Source organism: Coloeus monedula, assembly GCF_965178545.1.
Source record: "Coloeus monedula genome assembly, chromosome: 35".
Lineage (NCBI taxonomy): Eukaryota > Metazoa > Chordata > Aves > Passeriformes > Corvidae > Coloeus > Coloeus monedula.
The window spans coordinates 3,094,962-3,112,379 of record NC_138815.1 but is presented as its reverse complement, the minus strand read 5'-3'; the positions used below and the strand labels follow the sequence as shown (position 1 = coordinate 3,112,379).

General features: G+C 59.2%; 2 protein-coding genes across 2 annotated transcripts in view; one reads left to right on the top strand and one right to left on the bottom strand.

The window, feature by feature from the left end:
• The window catches only part of ATP4A (ATPase H+/K+ transporting subunit alpha), a 36,991-nt gene extending 24,169 nt beyond the window's left edge, over nt 1-12,822 (top strand). The window contains exons 16-23 of the mRNA XM_082299943.1: nt 250-418; nt 3,848-4,002; nt 6,370-6,493; nt 8,075-8,220; nt 9,228-9,361; nt 11,356-11,457; nt 11,981-12,072; nt 12,667-12,822. Of these exons, the coding sequence (XP_082156069.1) occupies nt 250-418; nt 3,848-4,002; nt 6,370-6,493; nt 8,075-8,220; nt 9,228-9,361; nt 11,356-11,457; nt 11,981-12,072; nt 12,667-12,695 (951 nt within the window). The 3' untranslated portion in view covers nt 12,696-12,822. The remainder of the gene's footprint in view (nt 1-249; nt 419-3,847; nt 4,003-6,369; nt 6,494-8,074; nt 8,221-9,227; nt 9,362-11,355; nt 11,458-11,980; nt 12,073-12,666) is intronic.
• Nucleotides 12,823-12,871: 49 nt separating this feature from the next.
• TMEM147 (transmembrane protein 147) overlaps nt 12,872-17,418 on the bottom strand; it is a 112,561-nt gene continuing 108,014 nt past the window's right edge. The window contains exons 6-8 of the mRNA XM_082299948.1: nt 16,391-16,475; nt 14,393-14,514; nt 12,872-13,790 (exon numbers count right to left, since the gene is read on the bottom strand). Of these exons, the coding sequence (XP_082156074.1) occupies nt 13,670-13,790; nt 14,393-14,514; nt 16,391-16,475 (328 nt within the window). The 3' untranslated portion in view covers nt 12,872-13,669. The remainder of the gene's footprint in view (nt 13,791-14,392; nt 14,515-16,390; nt 16,476-17,418) is intronic.

Below are 17,418 nucleotides of genomic sequence, written 5' to 3'. Positions count from 1 at the left end.
CAACGTCCCCAAATCCCCCAAATCCCCAATGCCCCCCAATCGCCCCCAATGTCCCCCAAATCCCCCCAACGTCCCCAATCCCCCCAATGTCCCCCAATGTCCCCAAACCCCCAATGCCCCAATCGCCCCCAATGCCCCCCAAACCCCCCCAATGTCCCCAAACCCCCCAACCTCCCCCAACATCCCCAAATCCCCCCAAATCCCCAATTCCCCCCCAACCTCCCCCATTGTCCCCCCCGGTGTCCCCAGGGCGCCATCGTGGCCGTGACCGGCGACGGCGTCAACGACTCGCCGGCGCTGAAGAAAGCCGACATCGGGGTGGCCATGGGCATCGCCGGCTCGGACGCCGCCAAGAACGCGGCCGACATGATCCTGCTGGACGACAACTTCGCCTCCATCGTCACCGGCGTCGAGCAGGGTGGGCAGCGGGGGGCCCAATTCGGGGGAAAAAACCCCTTTTTTTGGTAGTTTTCGGTTGGGGTTTGATGGTTGGGTTTTTGGGGGTTTTTTGGGGGTTTTTTTGTTGATTTTTGGGGGGGTTTTGGGGGTTTTTTTGTTGATTTTTGCGGTTTCTTCGCGGGTTTTTGTTGGGTTTTTCGGGGTTTTTTCTTGGCTTTTTGGGGGGTTTTTTGTTGGTTTTTGGGGGGTTTTTTGGGTTTTTTTGTTCTTTTTCTGCGGTTTTTTTGCGGGTTTTTTTGGGTTTTTTGTGGTTTTTTCTTGGCTTTTTGGGTTTTTTTTTGTTGATTTTTGCGGTTTTTTTGCATTTTTTGTTGGTTTTTTGGGGTTTTTTTTGTTCTTTTTTTGTTCTTTTTTTGCGTTTTTTCTTGGTCTTTTGGGGTTTTTTTTGGGTTTTTTGTGGTTTTTTCTTGGCTTTTTGGGGTTTTTTGTTGGTTTTTTTGTTGATTTTTGGGGGGTTTTTTTTGGTTTTTTTGTTGATTTTTGGGGGGGGTGTTGGTTTTTTTGTTGATTTTTGCGGGTTTTTTGCGGGTTTTTGTTGGGTTTTGGGTGGTTTTTTTGGTTGGTTTTTTTGTTCTTTTTCTGTGGTTTTTTTGCGGTTTTTTTGGGGTTTTTTGTGGTTTTTTTCTTGGCTTTTTGGGGTTTTTTGTTGGGTTTTGGGGGTTTTTTTGTTCTTTTTTTGTTCTTTTTTTGCGTTTTTTTCTTGGTCTTTTGGGGTTTTTTTGGGTTGTTTTTGTTCTTTTTCTGTGGTTTTTTTGCGGGTTTTTTTGGGGTTTTTTGTGGTTTTTTCTTGGCTTTTTGGGGGTTTTTTGTTGGTTTTTTTGTTGATTTTTGCGGTTTTTTTGTTGGTTTTTTTGTTGATTTTTGGGGGGGTTTTGTTGGTTTTTTTGTTGATTTTTGCGGTTTTTTTCGCGGTTTTTTGTTGTTTTTTGGGGGGGTTTGTTGGTTTTTTTGTTGATTTTCGGGGTTTTTTGTTCTTTTTTTTGTTGATTTTTGGGGGGTTTTTGTTGGTTTTTTTCTTGATTTTTGCGGGTTTTTGGCGGTTTTTTGTTGGTTTTTTGGGGTTTTTTTGTTCTTTTTTTGTACTTTTTTTGTTCTTTTTTTGCGTTTTTTTCTTGGTCTTTTGGGGTTTTTTTTGGTTTTTTTTGTTCTTTTTCTGTGGTTTTTTTGAGGGTTTTTTTGGGTTTTTTGTGGTTTTTTTCTTGGCTTTTTGGCGGTTTTTTGTTGGTTTTTTTGTTGATTTTGGGTTTTTTTTGTTGGTTTTTTTGTTGATTTTTGCGGGTTTTTTGCGGTTTTTTGTTGGTTTTTTGGGTTTTTTTTTTAGGTTTTTCGTGTTTTTTTCTTGGCTTTTTGGGGTTTTCTGTTGGTTTTTGGGGGTTTTTTTGTTCTTTTTTTGCTCTTTTTTTGCGTTTTTTTCTTGGTCTTAAAGGTTTTGGTTTTTTTTTTTGTTCTTTTTCTGTGTTTTTTTTGCGTTTTTTTTGGGTTTTTTCGTGGTTTTTTCTTGGTTTTTTGGGGTTTTTTGTTGGTTTTTTTTGTTGATTTTCGGGGTTTTTTGTTGGTTTTCTTGTTGATTTTTGGGGGGGTTTGTTGCTTTTTTTTGTTGATTTTTGTGGTTTTTTTGCATTTTTTGTTGGTTTTTTGGGGGTTTTTTTTGTTCTTTTTTTGTTCTTTTTTTGCGTTTTTTCTTGGTCTTTTGGGGTTTTTTTTGGGTTTTTTGTGGTTTTTTCTTGGCTTTTTGGGGGTTTTTTGTTGGTTTTTTTGTTGATTTTCAGGGTTTTTTTGTTGGTTTTCTTGTTGATTTTTGGGGGGGTTTGTTGCTTTTTTTTGTTGATTTTTGCAGGTTTTTTGGCGGTTTTTTGTTGGTTTTTGGGGGTTTTTTTGGTTTTTTTTGTTCTTTTTTTGCGTTTTTTTCTTGGTCTTAAAGGGTTTTTTTTTGTTTTTTTTTGTTCTTTTTCTGTGGTTTTTTTGAGGGTTTTTTTTGGTTTTTTGTGGTTTTTTCTTGGCTTTTTGGGGAGTTTTTGTTGGTTTTTTGTTGATTTTCGGGGTTTTTTGTTCTTTTTTTTGTTGATTTCTGGGGAGGTTTTGTTGGTTTTTTTCTTGATTTTTGCGGTTTTTTGGCGGTTTTTTGTTGGTTTTTTGGGGTTTTTTTGTTCCTTTTTGTTCTTTTTTTGCGTTTTTTTCTTGGTCTTTTGGGGGTTTTTTTGGTTTTTTTTGTTCTTTTTCTGTGGTTTTTTTGAGGGTTTTTTTGGGTTTTTTGTGGTTTTTTCTTGGCTTTTTGGGGTTTTTTTGTTGGTTTTTTTGTTGATTTTCGGGGTTTTTTGTTGTTTTTTTGTTGATTTTTGGGGGGTGTTTGTTGGTTTTTTTGTTGATTTTTGCGGGTTTTTTGGCGTTTTTTTTTTGTTTTTTTGGGGGTTTTTTTGGTGGTTTTTTTTGTTCTTTTTTTGTGTTTTTTTCTTGGTCTTTTGGGGGGTTTTTGGGTTTTTTGTGGTTTTTTCTTGGCTTTTTGGGGGTTTTTTGTTGTTTTTTTTTGTTGATTTTTGGTTGGGTTTTTGTTGGCTTTTTTGTTGATTTTTGCAGGTTTTTTGCAGTTTTTTGTTGGTTTTTGGAGGTTTTTTTTGGTTTTTTTGAGTTTTTTTCTTGTTTTTTTGCGTTTTTTTGTTGGTTTTTTGGGGGGTTTTTTTGTTTTTTGGGGGTTTTTTGGGGGTTTTTTTCTTGGTTTTTGGGGGTTTTTTTGTTCTTTTTTTTGTGGTTTTTTTCTTGGTTTTTTGGGTTTTTTTTGTTGGTTTTTTTGTTCTCTTTTGTGTTGTTTTGTTGCTTATTGGGGGTTTTTTGTTGGGTTTTTTGGGGTTTTTTTGTGGTTTTTTGTTGCTTTTTGGGTTTTTTTTTTTGTTGATTTTTTGGGGGGTTTTTGTTGGTTTTTTTTGGTTTTTTGTGTTTTTTTCTTGCTTTTTTGGGTTTTTTTGTTGATTTTTTTTGTTCCTTTTTTGTGCTTCTTTGCTGCCTTTTTGGGTGTTTATTTGTTGGATTTCTGTCGGGTTTTTTGTTGGTTTTTTTGGTTTTTTTGGTTTTTTTTGTTGCTGTTTTTGTTCTTTTTTCTGTTTTTTTAGTTGGGTTTTTTTGGGTTTTTTTGCTGCCATTTTCGTTGCTTTTTGTCTTCTTTGTTGGGTCTTTTGTTTGCTTTTTTTTTGCTTGTTCGTTTCATTTCTTGCCATTTTTGTTGTTCTTCATCTCTTTTCGTCAGCTTTTTTAGGGTTTTTTTTGGTTTTTTCTTCTTCTTTTTTCCTCCTTTTCTCGCTGTTTCGTCGTCGCTTTCCGTTGTTTCTCGTCGATATTTTCAGGGTGAGCTTTTTGTCCTTTTTGGGTCGTTTTTGACGGTTTTTCCTCCCCTCAGGGCGGCTGATTTTCGACAACCTGAAGAAATCCATCGCCTACACGCTGACCAAGAACATCCCCGAGCTGACGCCGTACCTGATCTACATCACGGCCAGCGTGCCGCTGCCGCTGGGCTGCATCACCATCCTCTTCATCGAGCTCTGCACCGACATCGTGAGCGCGCCTGCGGCCACCTGCGGCCACCTGCGGGCACCTGCGGCCACCTGCGGGCACCTGCGGCCACCTGCGGCCACCTGCGGGCACCTGCGGGCACCTGGGGGGGAAATGGGGGCACCTGCGGGCACCTGCGGGGGAATGGGGGGCACCTGGAGGCACCTTGGGGCTCCTGAAGTTACCTGGGGGCACCTGGGGAGGCACCTGGGGGGCTTCTGTGGGCACCTGGGGGGCACCTGGGGGGCACCTGGGGGCATCTGGGGTGAATGGGGGCACCTGGGGGCATCTGGGGGCACCTGGGCGGCACCTGAGGTTACCTGCAGGCACCTGCGGGTACCTGCGGGGGAATGGGGGCATCTGGGGTTACCTGGAGGGCACCTGGGGGCACCTGGGGGCATCTGGGGGGGAATGGGGGCACCTGGGGGCATCTGGGGGGGAAATGGGGGGCACCTGGAGGCACCTTGGGGCTCCTGAAGTTACCTGGGGGCACCTGGGCACACCTGGGGGGCACCTGGGGTTACCTGGGGGGCACCTGGGGGCATCTGGGAGCACCTGGGGGCACCTGGGCACACCTGGGGTTACCTGGGCGCACCTGGGGGCATCTGGGGGCATCTGGGGGCACCTGGGGGGGAATGGGGGGGGAATGGGGGGCACCTGGGGGCATCTGGGGGGAAATGGGGGCACCTGGAGGCACCTTGGGGCTCCTGAAGTTACCTGGGGGCACCTGGGGAGGCACCTGGGGGCATCTGTGGGCACCTGGGGGGCACCTGGGGGGCACCTGGGCACACCTGGGGGGCACCTGGGGTTACCTGGGGGGCACCTGGGGGCATCTGGGGGGGAATGGGGGCACCTGGGCGCACCTGCGGGTACCTGGGGGGGAATAGGGGGGAATGGGGAGTACCTGGAGGCACCTTGGGGCTCCTGAAGTTACCTGGGGGCACCTGGGGGCACCTGGAGGCACCTTGGGGCTCCTGAAGTTACCTGGGGGCACTTGGGCACACCTGGGGGGCACCTGGGGTTACCTAGGGGGCACCTGGGGGCATCTGGGGGGGAATGGGGGCATCTGGGGTTACCTGGAGGGCACCTGGGGGCACCTGGGGGCACCTGGGCACACCTGGGGTTACCTGGGCGCACCTGGGGGCATCTGGGGGCATCTGGGGGCACCTGGGCGGCACCTGAGGTTACCTGCGGGCACCTGCAGGTACCTGGGGGGGAATGGGGGGGGAATGGGGGGGGAATGGGGGGCACCTGGGGGCATCTGGGGGGAAATGGGGGGCACCTGGAGGCACCTTGGGGCTCCTGAAGTTACCTGGGGGCACCTGGGGGCACCTGGGGGCACCTGCGGGGGAATGGGGGCACCTGCGGGCACCTGCGGGGGAAATGGGGGGGAATGGGGGCACCTGCGGGCACCTGCGGGCATCTGGGGGGAAATGGGGGCACCTGCGGGGGAATGGGGGCACCTGGGGGCACCTTGGGGGCATCTGGGGGCACCTGGGCGGCACCTGAGGTTACCTGCGGGCACCTGCGGGGGAATGGGGGCACCTGGAGGCACCTTGGGGCTCCTGAAGTTACCTGGGGGCACCTGGGCACATCTGGGGGGCACCTGGGGTTACCTGGGGGCATCTGGGGGGGAATGGGGGCACCTGGGGGCATCTGGGGGCACCTGGGCACACCTGGGGGACACCAGAGGTTACCTGTGGGCACCTGTGGGCACCTGGGGGCACCTGGGGGCTCCTGAAGTTACCTGGGGGCACCTGGGCACACCTGGGGGGCACCTGGGGTTACCTAGGGGGCACCTGGGGGCATCTGGGGGGGAATGGGGGCATCTGGGGTTACCTGGAGGGCACCTGGGGGCACCTGGGGGCATCTGGGGGGCACCTGGGGTTACCTGGGGGGCATCTGGGCGCACCTGGGGGACACCAGACGTTACCTGCGGGCACCTGCGGGTACCTGGGGGGGAATGGGGGGGGAATGGGGGCACCTGGGGGCATCTGGGGGCACCTGGGGGGAAATGGGGGGCACCTGGAGGCACCTTGGGGCTCCTGAAGTTACCTGGGGGCACCTGGGGAGGCACCTGGGCACACCTGGGGTTACCTGGGCGCACCTGGGGGCACCTGGGGGCACCTGGGCACACCTGGGGTCACTGGAGCTCACTTGTGCTCACCTGGGGTTTCTCAGGTGCATTTTGGGTCCCCCAGGTGCATTTTGGGGTCAATCCGGTGGAATTTGGGTCCCTCAGGTGCATTTCGGTGCCCCCCAGGCGCATTTCGGTGCCCCCCAGGTGTGCCCAGGTGCCCCCCAGGTGTGCCGGCGTGCCCGGCGCTGGGGGCAGGCTCTCACCTGGGCACGGCTCACCTGTGCCCGCAGTTCCCGTCGGTGTCGCTGGCGTACGAGCGCGCCGAGAGCGACATCATGCACCTGAAACCGCGCAACCCCCGGCGCGACCGCCTGGTCAACGAGCCCCTGGCGGCCTACTCGTACTTCCAGATAGGTGAGCGGCCAGCGGGGCGGCTCGCCTGGGGCCAGGGCTACCGGCCATGGGCTACCGGCCATGGGCTACCTGGGGCTGGGGCTACCGGCCATGGGCTACCAGCCATGGGATACCAGCCATGGGATACCGGCCATGGGATACCGGCCATGGGCTACCTGGGCTGGGGCTACCTGGGTGCCCCCACACCTGGGGCTGGGGCTACCGGCCATGGGCTACCGGCCATGGGCTACCTGGGGCTGGGGCTACCGGCCATGGGCTACCTGGGGCTGGGGCTACCTGGGTGCCCCCACACCTGGGGCTGGGGCTACCGGCCATGGGCTACCAGCCATGGGATACCGGCCATGGGCTACCTGGGGCCGGGGCTACCGGCCATGGGCTACCAGCCATGGGATACCGGCCATGGGATACCTGGGCTGGGGTTACCTGGGCTGGGGCTACCCGGGGCCGGGGCTACCGGCCATGGGCTACCGGCCATGGGCTACCAGCCATGGGATATCGGCCATGGGCTACCTGGGCTGGGGTTACCTGGGGCTGGGGCTACCGGCCATGGGCTACCTGGGCTGGGGTTACCTGGAACTGGGGCTACCTGGGCTGGGGCTACCTGGGCTGGGGCTACCTGGGCCCGGGGCTACCGGCCATGGACTACCGGCCATGGGCTACCTGGGGCTGGGGCTACCGGCCATGGGCTACCTGGGGCTGGGGCTACCTGGGTGCCCCCACACCTGGGGCTGGGGCTACCGGCCATGGGCTACCAGCCATGGGCTACCTGGGGCTGGGGCTACTGGCCATGGGCTACCTGGGGCTGGGGCTACCGGCCATGGGCTACCAGCCATGGGATATCGGCCATGGGCTACCTGGGCTGGGGTTACCTGGGGCCGGGGCTACCGGCCATGGGCTACCGGCCATGGGCTACCTGGGGCCGGGGCTACCGGCCATGGGCTACCAGCCATGGGATACCGGCTATGGGCTACCTGGGCTGGGGTTACCTGGGCTGGGGCTACCTGGGGCCGGGGCTACTGGCCATGGGCTACCAGCCATGGGCTACCTGGGGCCGGGGCTACCGGCCATGGGCTACCGGCCATGGGCTACCTGGGGCCGGGGCTACCTGCCATGGGCTACCTGGGCTGGGGCTACCTGGGCTGGGGCTACCTGGGGCCGGGGCTACCTGCCATGGGCTACCAGCCATGGGCTACCTGGGGCCGGGGCTACCGGCCATGGGCTACCTGGGCTGGGGTTACCTGGGGCCGGGGCTACCGGCCATGGGCTACCTGGGCTGGGGTTACCTGGGCTGGGGTTACCTGGGCTGGGGCTACCGGCCATGGGCTACCGGCCATGGGCTACCAGCCATGGGATACCTGGGGCTGGGGCTACCGGCCATGGGCTACCGGCCATGGGCTACCAGCCATGGGATACCTGGGGCTGGGGCTACCGGCCATGGGCTACCTGGGGCTGGGGCTACCTGGAACCAGGGCTTACCTGGGCTGGGGCTACCCGAGGTTGGGATTACCTGGGTGCCCCCACACTTGGCTCCTTTGCCCACCTGCCTCCTTGCCCACCTGTTCGCCCCTCCCCCCCCCGCAGGTGCCATCCAGTCCTTCGCCGGCTTCACCGACTACTTCGTGGCCATGGCCCAGGAGGGCTGGTGGCCACTGCTGGTGCTGGGGCTGCGGCCGCGCTGGGAGGACCCCCACGAGCAGGAGCTGCAGGACAGCTACGGCCAGCAGTGGGTGCGTGCGGGCCCGCCCCTGCTAGGGCTCACCTGGGCACCGTGCCCACCTGAGAACCGTGCCCACCTGAGCACTGCCCCGCGCTCACCTGAGCACCGTGCCCACCTGAGCCCCGCCCCGTGCTCACCTGAGCACCGTGCCCACCTGAGCACCGTGCCCACCTGAGCCCCGCCCCGCGCTGACCTCAGCCCCACCCAGCACTCACCTGAGCGCCATGCCCACCTGAGTGCCGTGCTCACCTGAGCCATGCCCACCTGAGCGCCGTGCTCACCTGAGCACTGTGCCCACCTGAGCCGTGCTCACCTGAGCGCCGCCCACCTGAGTGCCATGTTCACCTGACCCATGCCCACCTGAGCCCCGCCCTGCGCTCACCTGAGTGCCGCGCTCACCTGAGTGCCACGCTCACCTGAGCACCATGCCCACCTGAGTGCCATGCTCACCTGAGCACCGTGCCCACCTGAGCACCGTGCCCACCTGAGCACCATGCCCACCTGAGTGCCATGCTCACCTGAGCGCCGCGCTCACCTGAGCCGTGCCCACCTGAGTGCCGCGCTCACCTGAGCCGTGCCCACCTGAGCCCTGCCCCGCGCTCACCTGAGCTGTGCCCACCTGAGCCCTCTCCCGCACTCACCTGAGCCGTGCCCACCTGAGCACTGCCCCGTGCTCACCTGAGCTGTGCCCACCTGAACCCTGTCCCGCACTCACCTGAGCTGTGCCCACCTGAGCACCGTGCCCACCTGACCGCTGTGCCCACCTGAGTGCCACGCTCACCTGAGCCGTGCCCACCTGAGCGCTGTGCCCACCTGAGTGCCACGCTCACCTGAGCGCCATGCCCACCTGAGCACCGTGCCCACCTGAGCGGCGTGCTCACCTGAGCCGTGCCCACCTGAGCACCGTGCCCACCTGAGTGCCACACTCACCTGAGCGCCGCGCTCACCTGAGCCATGCCCACCTGAGCGCCGTGCCCACCTGAGCGCCGCGCTCACCTGAGCCGTGCCCGCCCGCAGACGTTCGAGCAGCGCCGCTACCAGCAGTACACCTGCTACACCGTGTTCTTCATCAGCATCGAGATGTGCCAGATCGCCGACGTGCTCATCCGCAAGACGCGCCGGCTGTCCCTGCTGCAGCAGGGGGCGCTGCGGTACCTGGGGGGGCACCTGGGCACACCTGGGGGCACCTGGGCACACCTGGGCACACCTGGGGGCACCTGGGGGCACACACACCTGGGGCAGGGGGAGGCGCTCATTCGCAACATGCGCCGGCTGTCCCTGCTGCAGCAGGGGGCGCTGCGGTACCCGGGGGGGGCACCTGGGCACACCTGGGGGCACCTGGGCACACCTGGGGGCACCTGGGGGCACACACACCTGGGGCAGGGGGAGGCGCTCATCTGCAAGACGCGCCGGCTGTCCCTGCTCCAGCAGGGGGCGCTGCGGTACCTGGGGGGCACACCTGGGGGCACCTCGACTCACCTGGGGGCACACCCACCTGGGCACACCTGGGGGCACACACACCTGGGGACACCTGGGGGCAGCTGGGCACACCTGGGCACACCTGGGGGCACACACACCTGGGCACACCTGGGCACACCTGGGGGCACACACACCTGGGGACACCTGGGGCACACACACCTGGGCACACATGGGCACACCTGGGAGCACACACACCTGGGGACACCTGGGGCACACACACCTGGGCACACATGGGCACACCTGGGAGCACACACACCTGGGGACACCTGGGGCACACACACCTGGGCACACCTGGGCACACCTGGGGGCACACACACCTGGGGACACCTGGGCACACCTGGGGCACACCTGGGGACAGGTGTGGGGTGGGACCGGCGTGCGGTAGGGGTGCGTAGGTATAAACCAGTGGGCACAGGTGGGCACTGGGGGCAGGTGGGCACAGGTGTGACACAGGTACGAGAGATGCCAGGTGGCACAGGCGGCACAGGTGTTACTGGTGGCACAGGTGTTATAGGCTGTACAGGTGGCACAGGTGGCACAGGTGGCACAGGTGTTAAAGGCAGCACAGGTGGCACAGGCTGTACAAGTGTTACACGTAGCACAGGTGGTACAGGTGGCACAGATGGCACAGGTGGCACAGGCTGTACAGGTGTTACAGGTGTTACAGGTGTTACAGATGGCACGGATGGCACAGGTGACACAGGTAGCATAGGCTGTACAGGTGGCACAGGTGCCACAGGTGCCACAGGCTGTAGGGGTGTTACACATAGCACAGGTGGCACAGGTGGTACAGGTGGCACGCGCTGTACAGGTGCTACGGGTGTTACAGGTGTTACAGGCAGCACAGGCTCTACAGGTGGCACAGCCTGTACAGGTAGCAGAGGTGGCATAGGTGCCACAGGTGTTCTAGGTATTACAGGTGGCACAGGTGCCACAGGTGGCACAGGTGCCACAGGCTGTAGGAGTGTTACACGTAGCATAGGTGGCACAGGCGGTACAGGTGCCACAGGTGTTGTAGGTATTACAAGTGGTACAGGTGCCACAGGTGCTACAGGTGGCACAGGTGGCACAGGCTATAGGAGTGTTAACACGGAGCATAGGCGGCACAGGTGGTACAGGTGGTACAGGTGCCACAGGTGCCACAGGTGCCACAGGCTGTAGGAGTGTTAACACGGAGCATAGGCGGCACAGGTGGTACAGGTGTCACAGGTGGCACAGGCTGTATGGGTATTACACGTAGCACACATGGCACAGGTGATACAGGTGGCACAGGTGCCACAGGCTATAGGGGTGTTACACGTAGCACACATGGCACAGGTGATACAGGTGGCACAGGTGGCACAGGTGCCACAGGCTATAGGGGTGTTACACGTAGCACAGGTGGCACAGGCCGTACAGGTGCCACAGGTGGCACAAGTAGCACAGGCTGTAGGAGTGTTACACGTAGCATAGGCGGCACAGGTGGTACAGGTGCCACAGGTGGCACAGGCTGTATGGGTGTTACATGTGGCACAGGTGCCACAGGCTATAGGAGTGTTACACGTAGCATAGGTGGCACAGGCTGTACAGGTGCCACAGGTGGCACAACCTGTATGGGTATTACACGTAGCACAGGTGGCACAGGTGGCACAGGTGCCACAGGTGCGTCCATCCGTGTGCCCGGCAGGAACCGGATCCTGGTGGTGGCCATCGTGTTCCAGGTGTCCATCGGCTGCTTCCTCTGCTACTGCCCCGGGATGCCCAACGTCTTCAACTTCATGCCCATCAGGTGTGCCCGCGCACCTGCGACCCACCTGGGACCCACCTGGGCACCTGGGACCCACCTGGGCACCTCCCTGGACACCTGGGACCCACCTGGGACCCACCTGGGACCCCCCTAGGCACCTCCCTGGGCACCTGGGACCCACCTGGGCACCTCCCTGGGCACCTGGGACCCACCTGGGCACCTCCCTGGGCACCTGGGACCCCCCTAGGCACCTCCCTGGGCACCTGGGACCCACCTGGGCACCTCCCTGGGCACCTGGGACCCACCTGGGACCCACCTGGGACTCCCCTAGGCACCTCCCTGGGCACCTCCCTGGGCACCTGGGACCCACCTGGGACCCCCCTAGGCACTTCCCTGGGCACCTCCCTGGGCACCTGGGACCCACCTGGACCCACCTGGGCACATCTGGGAACCCCCTGGGCACACCTGGGAACCCCATGGCACATCTGGGCCGCCCCTGGGGCACACCTGGGCACACCTGGGGCACACCTGGGCGCCCCTGAGCGCGTGCCCGCCCCTCCCGCAGGTTCCAGTGGTGGTTGGTGCCGATGCCCTTCGGGCTCCTCATCCTCGTCTACGACGAGATCCGGAAACTCGGAGTGCGGCGGCACCCGGGCAGTGAGTGACACCTGGGCACACCTGGGCACACCTGGGCACACCTGGGGGCACATCTGGGGGGGCTGGGGGCACTTGGGGGGCACCTGGGGGGAGCTGGAGGCAAGTGAGTGACACCTGGGCACACCTGGGGGGCACCTGGGCACACCTGGGGGTACCTGGGGGGCACCTGGGCACACCTGGGGGCACCTGGGGGGTAGCTGGGGGCACCTGGGGGTACCTGGAGGCATTTGGGGCACACCTGGGGGCACCTGGGGCACACCTGTAACAGCTCGGGGTACCTGGGGAGACACCTGGGGCACCTGAGCGGAGCTGGGGGCACCTGAGGGGGCACTTGGGGGCATCTGGGGCACATCTGGGAGGAGCTGGGGACACCTGGGGGGCACCTGGGGGGCACCTGGGGGTACCTGGGAACACCTGGGGGGTACCTGGGGGGTACCTGGGGATGGCTGGGGGCATCTGGGGCACATCTGGGGGTACCTGGGGTACAGCTGGGGATGGCTGAGGGCACCCGGGCACAGCTGGGGGCACCTGGGGCACACCTGGGCACACCTGGGTGCTGCCCCACCCTCACTTCTCCACCTTCTCTCCCCCCAGGTTGGTGGGACCGGGAGCTTTACTACTGACGGGAGCGGCCGGGGCACCTGCGGGCACCTGGGGGGCACCTGGGGGGCACCTGGGAGCCCCCTCGGAGCCTCCCCGAACACCTGGTGCCCACCTGAGACCCTTCCCCGGACCCCCCAACCTCCCCCTCCCCCTCCCCTCGCACCCATCCCCCCAAATAAAGACTCAGGCGACTCTGCCAGGTGTGCCCAGGTGTGCCCAGGTGTGCCCGGGGGCGTTTATTGCACGGTGGGGGCACGGGGTGGGGGGAGGGGCACCAGCAGCTGCAGCGCACCTGGGCCCCCTCCCCCCACACCTGTCGGTGCCAGGAGGAGGCTCCGGAGTGCCCAGGTGGGCTCAGGTGGGCACAGGTGAGCCCAAGTGGGCTCAGGTGTGCCCAGGTGGGCTCTGGCATGTCCAGGTGGGCACAGGTGGGTACAGGTGGGCTCCGGCGTGCCCAGGTGTGCCCAGGTGGGTTCTGGCGTGCCCAGGTGGGCTCCAGCGTGCCCAGGTGCGTCCAGGTGGCCCCAGGTACACCCAGGTGGGCACAGATGGGCTCCGGTGTGCCCAGGTGAGCCCAGGTGCCCCCAGGTGGGCTCAGCTGGGTTCAGATGGGCTCCGGTGTGCCCAGGTGGGCTCGGGCGTGCCCAGGTGGGCTCAAGTGCACCCAGGTGGGCTCCGGTGTGCCCAGGTGGGCTCAGATGGGTTCAGGTATGCCCAGGTGAGCTCAAGCATGTCCAGGTGTGTCCAGGTGAGCCCAGGTGGGCTCAGATGGGCTCTGGAGTGCCCAGGTGAGCCCAGGTGCACCCAGGTGGGTTCAGGTGCGCCCAGGTGTGCCCAGGTGCCCCCAGGTGGGCTCAGCTGGGTTCAGGTGGGCTCTGGTGTGCCCAGGTGGGCTCCGGCGTGCCCAGGTGCTCCCAGGTGTGCCCAGGTGGGCTCCGGCGTGCCCAGGTGCTCCCAGGTGTGCCCAGGTGCTCCCAGGTGTGCCCAGGTGTGCTCAGGGCGGGGGCAGCAGTGGCACCAGCAGCCGCAGCGCCCCCAGCCCCAGCGCGGCCGCGCCCAGCGCCCGCAGCCCCAGCGCCCCCCAGGGGCCGAGCCCCAGCGCCTGCCCCGCCCACCTGCGGGAAAAGGGGCGGGGCTTCAGCTGGCCACGCCCACCGCCGGCCACGCCCCTTCCGCTGGCCACGCCCACTGCCAGCCGTGCCCCCCCTGGTGACCACGCCCCTCCCGCTGGCCACGCCCCAAAGCGGCCACGCCCACTGCCAGCCACGCCCCCTGGTGGCCACGCCCCCCGCCAGCCATGCCCCTCCGGCTACTCCCCTCCCTGGCCACGCCCCCCCCCGGCCACGCCCCCCGGCCACGCCCACTTCTGCCCCACCATCACTGGCCACGCCCCCTTTTCCCACAGCCCCCTCCCCAAATTCCCAGGCCCCTCCCCCCACTCCTGAGCCCCCTCCCCGAATTCCCAAACTCCCCCCCCCTCCCTCCCCCCCCCATCAAGGACCCCTCCCCCGTTCTCAGGGCCCCTCCCCCACTCTCACCTCATTCGGGACCCCTCCCCCCCACCCCCCCCACATCGCCCCTCCCCCACCCCCAGCCCCTCCCCCACCCCCCATCGCCCCTCCCCCACATCGCCCCTCCCCCTCACCCGCTCAGGACCCCCTCATAGGCGCCTCCCCCACCCCCATCGCCCCTCCCCCACCCCGCCCCTCCCCCTCACCCGCTCAGGAACCCCTCGTAGGCCGCGGCCGCCAGGAGCCCCCCCAGGGGCAGCCGCAGGGGGGAGGGGAGGTCGTGGCGCCCCGAGGCCCAGAGCAGCGCGGCCGCGGCCACGTGGCGCACCTGGGGGCACGGACCAGTACGGACCAGTTAGGGACCGGTACGGACCAGTTAGGGACTGGTTAGAGACCGGTACGGACCAGTACGGACCAGTACGGACTAGTTAGGGACTGGTTAGAGACCGGTATGGACCAGTACGGACCAGTACGGACCAGTTAGGGACTGGTTAGAGACCGGTACGGACCAGTACGGACCAGTTAGGGACCGGTACGGACCAGTTAGGGACTGGTTAGAGACTGGTACAGACCAGTATGGACCAGTTAGGGACTGGTTAGAGATTGGTACGGACCAGTTAGGGACCAGTATGGACCAGTTAGGGACCGGTACGGACCAGTTAGGGACTGGTTAGAGACCAGTACGGACCAGTACGGACCAGTACGGACCAGTTAGGGACCGGTACGGACCAGTTAGGGACTGGTTAGAGATCGGTACGGACCAGTACGGACCAGTACAGACCAGTTAGGGACTGGTTAGAGATCAGTACGGACCAGTACAGACCAGTTAGGGACCAGTACGGACCAGTTAGGAACTTGTTAGAGACCGGTACGGACCAGTACGGACCAGTTAGGGACCGGTACGGACCAGTTAGGGACTGGTTAGAGACCCGTACGGACCAGTACAGACCAGTTAGGGACTGGTTAGAGATCGGTACGGACCAGTACGGACCAGTTAGGGACTGGTTAGAGATCAGTACAGACCAGTACGGACCAGTTAGGGACTGGTTAGAGACCGGTACGGACCAGTACAGACCAGTTAGGGACTGGTTAGAGATCAGTACGGACCAGTACAGACCAGTTAGGGACCAGTACGGACCAGTTAGGAACTTGTTAGAGACCGGTACGGACCAGTACGGACCAGTTAGGGACCGGTACGGACCAGTTAGGGACTGGTTAGAGACCGGTACGGACCAGTACAGACCAGTTAGGGACTGGTTAGAGATCAGTACAGACCAGTGCGGACCAGTTAGGGACTGGTTAGAGACCGGTACGGACCAGTACGGACCAGTTAGGGACTGGTTAGAGGCCGGTACGGACCAGTACGGACCAGTTAGGGACTGGTTAGAGATCGGTACGGACCAGTACAGACCAGTTAGGGACCAGTACGGACCAGTTAGGGATTGGTTAGAGATCGGTACGGACCAGTTAGGGACTGGTTAGAGATCGGTACGGACCAGTTAGGGACCAGTACGGACCAGTTAGGGACTGGTTAGAGACCGGTACAGACCAGTACGAACCAGTTAGGGACCGGTACGGACCAGTTAGGGACTGGTTAGAGACCGGTACGGACCAGTACGGACCAGTTAGGGACCGGTACGGACCAGTTAGGAACTGGTATGGACCAGTTAGGGACTGGTTAGAGACCGGTACGGACCAGTATGGACCAGTTAGGGACCGGTACGGACCAGTTAGGGACTGGTTACAGACTGGTATGGACCAGTTACACACCAGTGACTCCCAGTGCAAACCAGTTACCAACCAGTTACAAACCAGTAACCAACCAGCCGCCTCCCAGTCCCTCCCAGTCGCTCCCAGTCCCCTCCCAGTCCCTCCCAATCCCCTCCCAGTCCATCCCAATCCCCTCCCAGTCCCTCCCAGTTGCTCCCAATCCCCTCCCAGTCCCTCCCAGTCGCTCCCAGTCCCTCCCAGTCCCTCCCAATCCCCTCCCAGTCCCTCCCAATCCCCTCCCAGTCCCTCCCAGTCCATCCCAATCCCCTCCCAGTCCCTCCCAGTTGCTCCCAATCCCCTCCCAATCCCTCCCAGTCCCTCCCAGTCGCTCCCAGTCCATCCCAATCCCCTCCCAGTCCCTCCCAATCCCCTCCCAGTCCATCCCAATCCCCTCCCAGTTGCTCCCAGTTGCTCCCAGTTGCTCCCAGTCTCACCAGGCTGATGTTGGAGTCCAGCCCCATCTGGAGGTGCCTCCAGTCGAACTCCACCCCCCGCGCCCCCACCCACAGCGGGACACACCTGGGAGAGCCCAAAATCACCCAAAATCACCCCAAAATCACCCAAATTCACCCCAAAATACCCCAAATCACCCCAAAATCACCCCAAATCACCCCAAATCACCCCAAAATCACCCAAAATACCCCCAAAATCACCCCAAATCACCCCAAAATCCCCCAAAATCACCCCAAATCACCCCAAAATCACCCAAATTCACCCCAAAATCCCCCAAATCACCCCAAAATCCCCCGAATTCCCCCCAAAATCCCCCAAATTCACCCCCAAAATCCCCCACATCCACCCCAAAATCCCTCCCAGAATCCCCCAAATTCCAAAAAAATCCCTCCCAAACCCACCAAAAACTCCCAAAAATTCCCCAAAATCCCCCAGAATTCCCCAAAATCCCCCCAAACCCCCCAATAGTCTCTTTTTCCCCCAAAAAAATCCCCCAAAAATCCCCAAAAAATTCCAAAAAATTTCCCCAAAAAATTCCCCGAAAAATCCAAAAAAATTCCCCAAAATTCCCCAAATTCCCCGAAACCCCCAAAATTCCCTTTTTCCAAAAAAAAAACCCTCAAAAATCCCCTAAAAAAACCCCAAAATTAAAAAAAAAATCTAAAAAAAATCCAAAAAAATTCAAAACAATTCCCTTAAAATCCCAAAAAATTCCAAAAAATTCCCAAAAAATCCCCAAAAAACTCCAAAAAATTCCCCCAAATTCCCCAAATTCCCCGAAATCCCCCAATATTCCTTTTCCCCAAAAAAAACCTCAAAAATCCCCTAAAAACCCCCCAAAAATTCCAAAAAAAATCTAAAAAAAATCCCCAAAAATTCAAAAAAAATCAAAAAAAAAATTCAAAAAAAAATAAAAAAAAATCCCAAAAAAATCCCAAAAAAATCCCAAAAAATCCCCAAAATCCCCCAAAGCCCCAAAACCGCCGTTTTTGGCCCCAAACCGCACCTG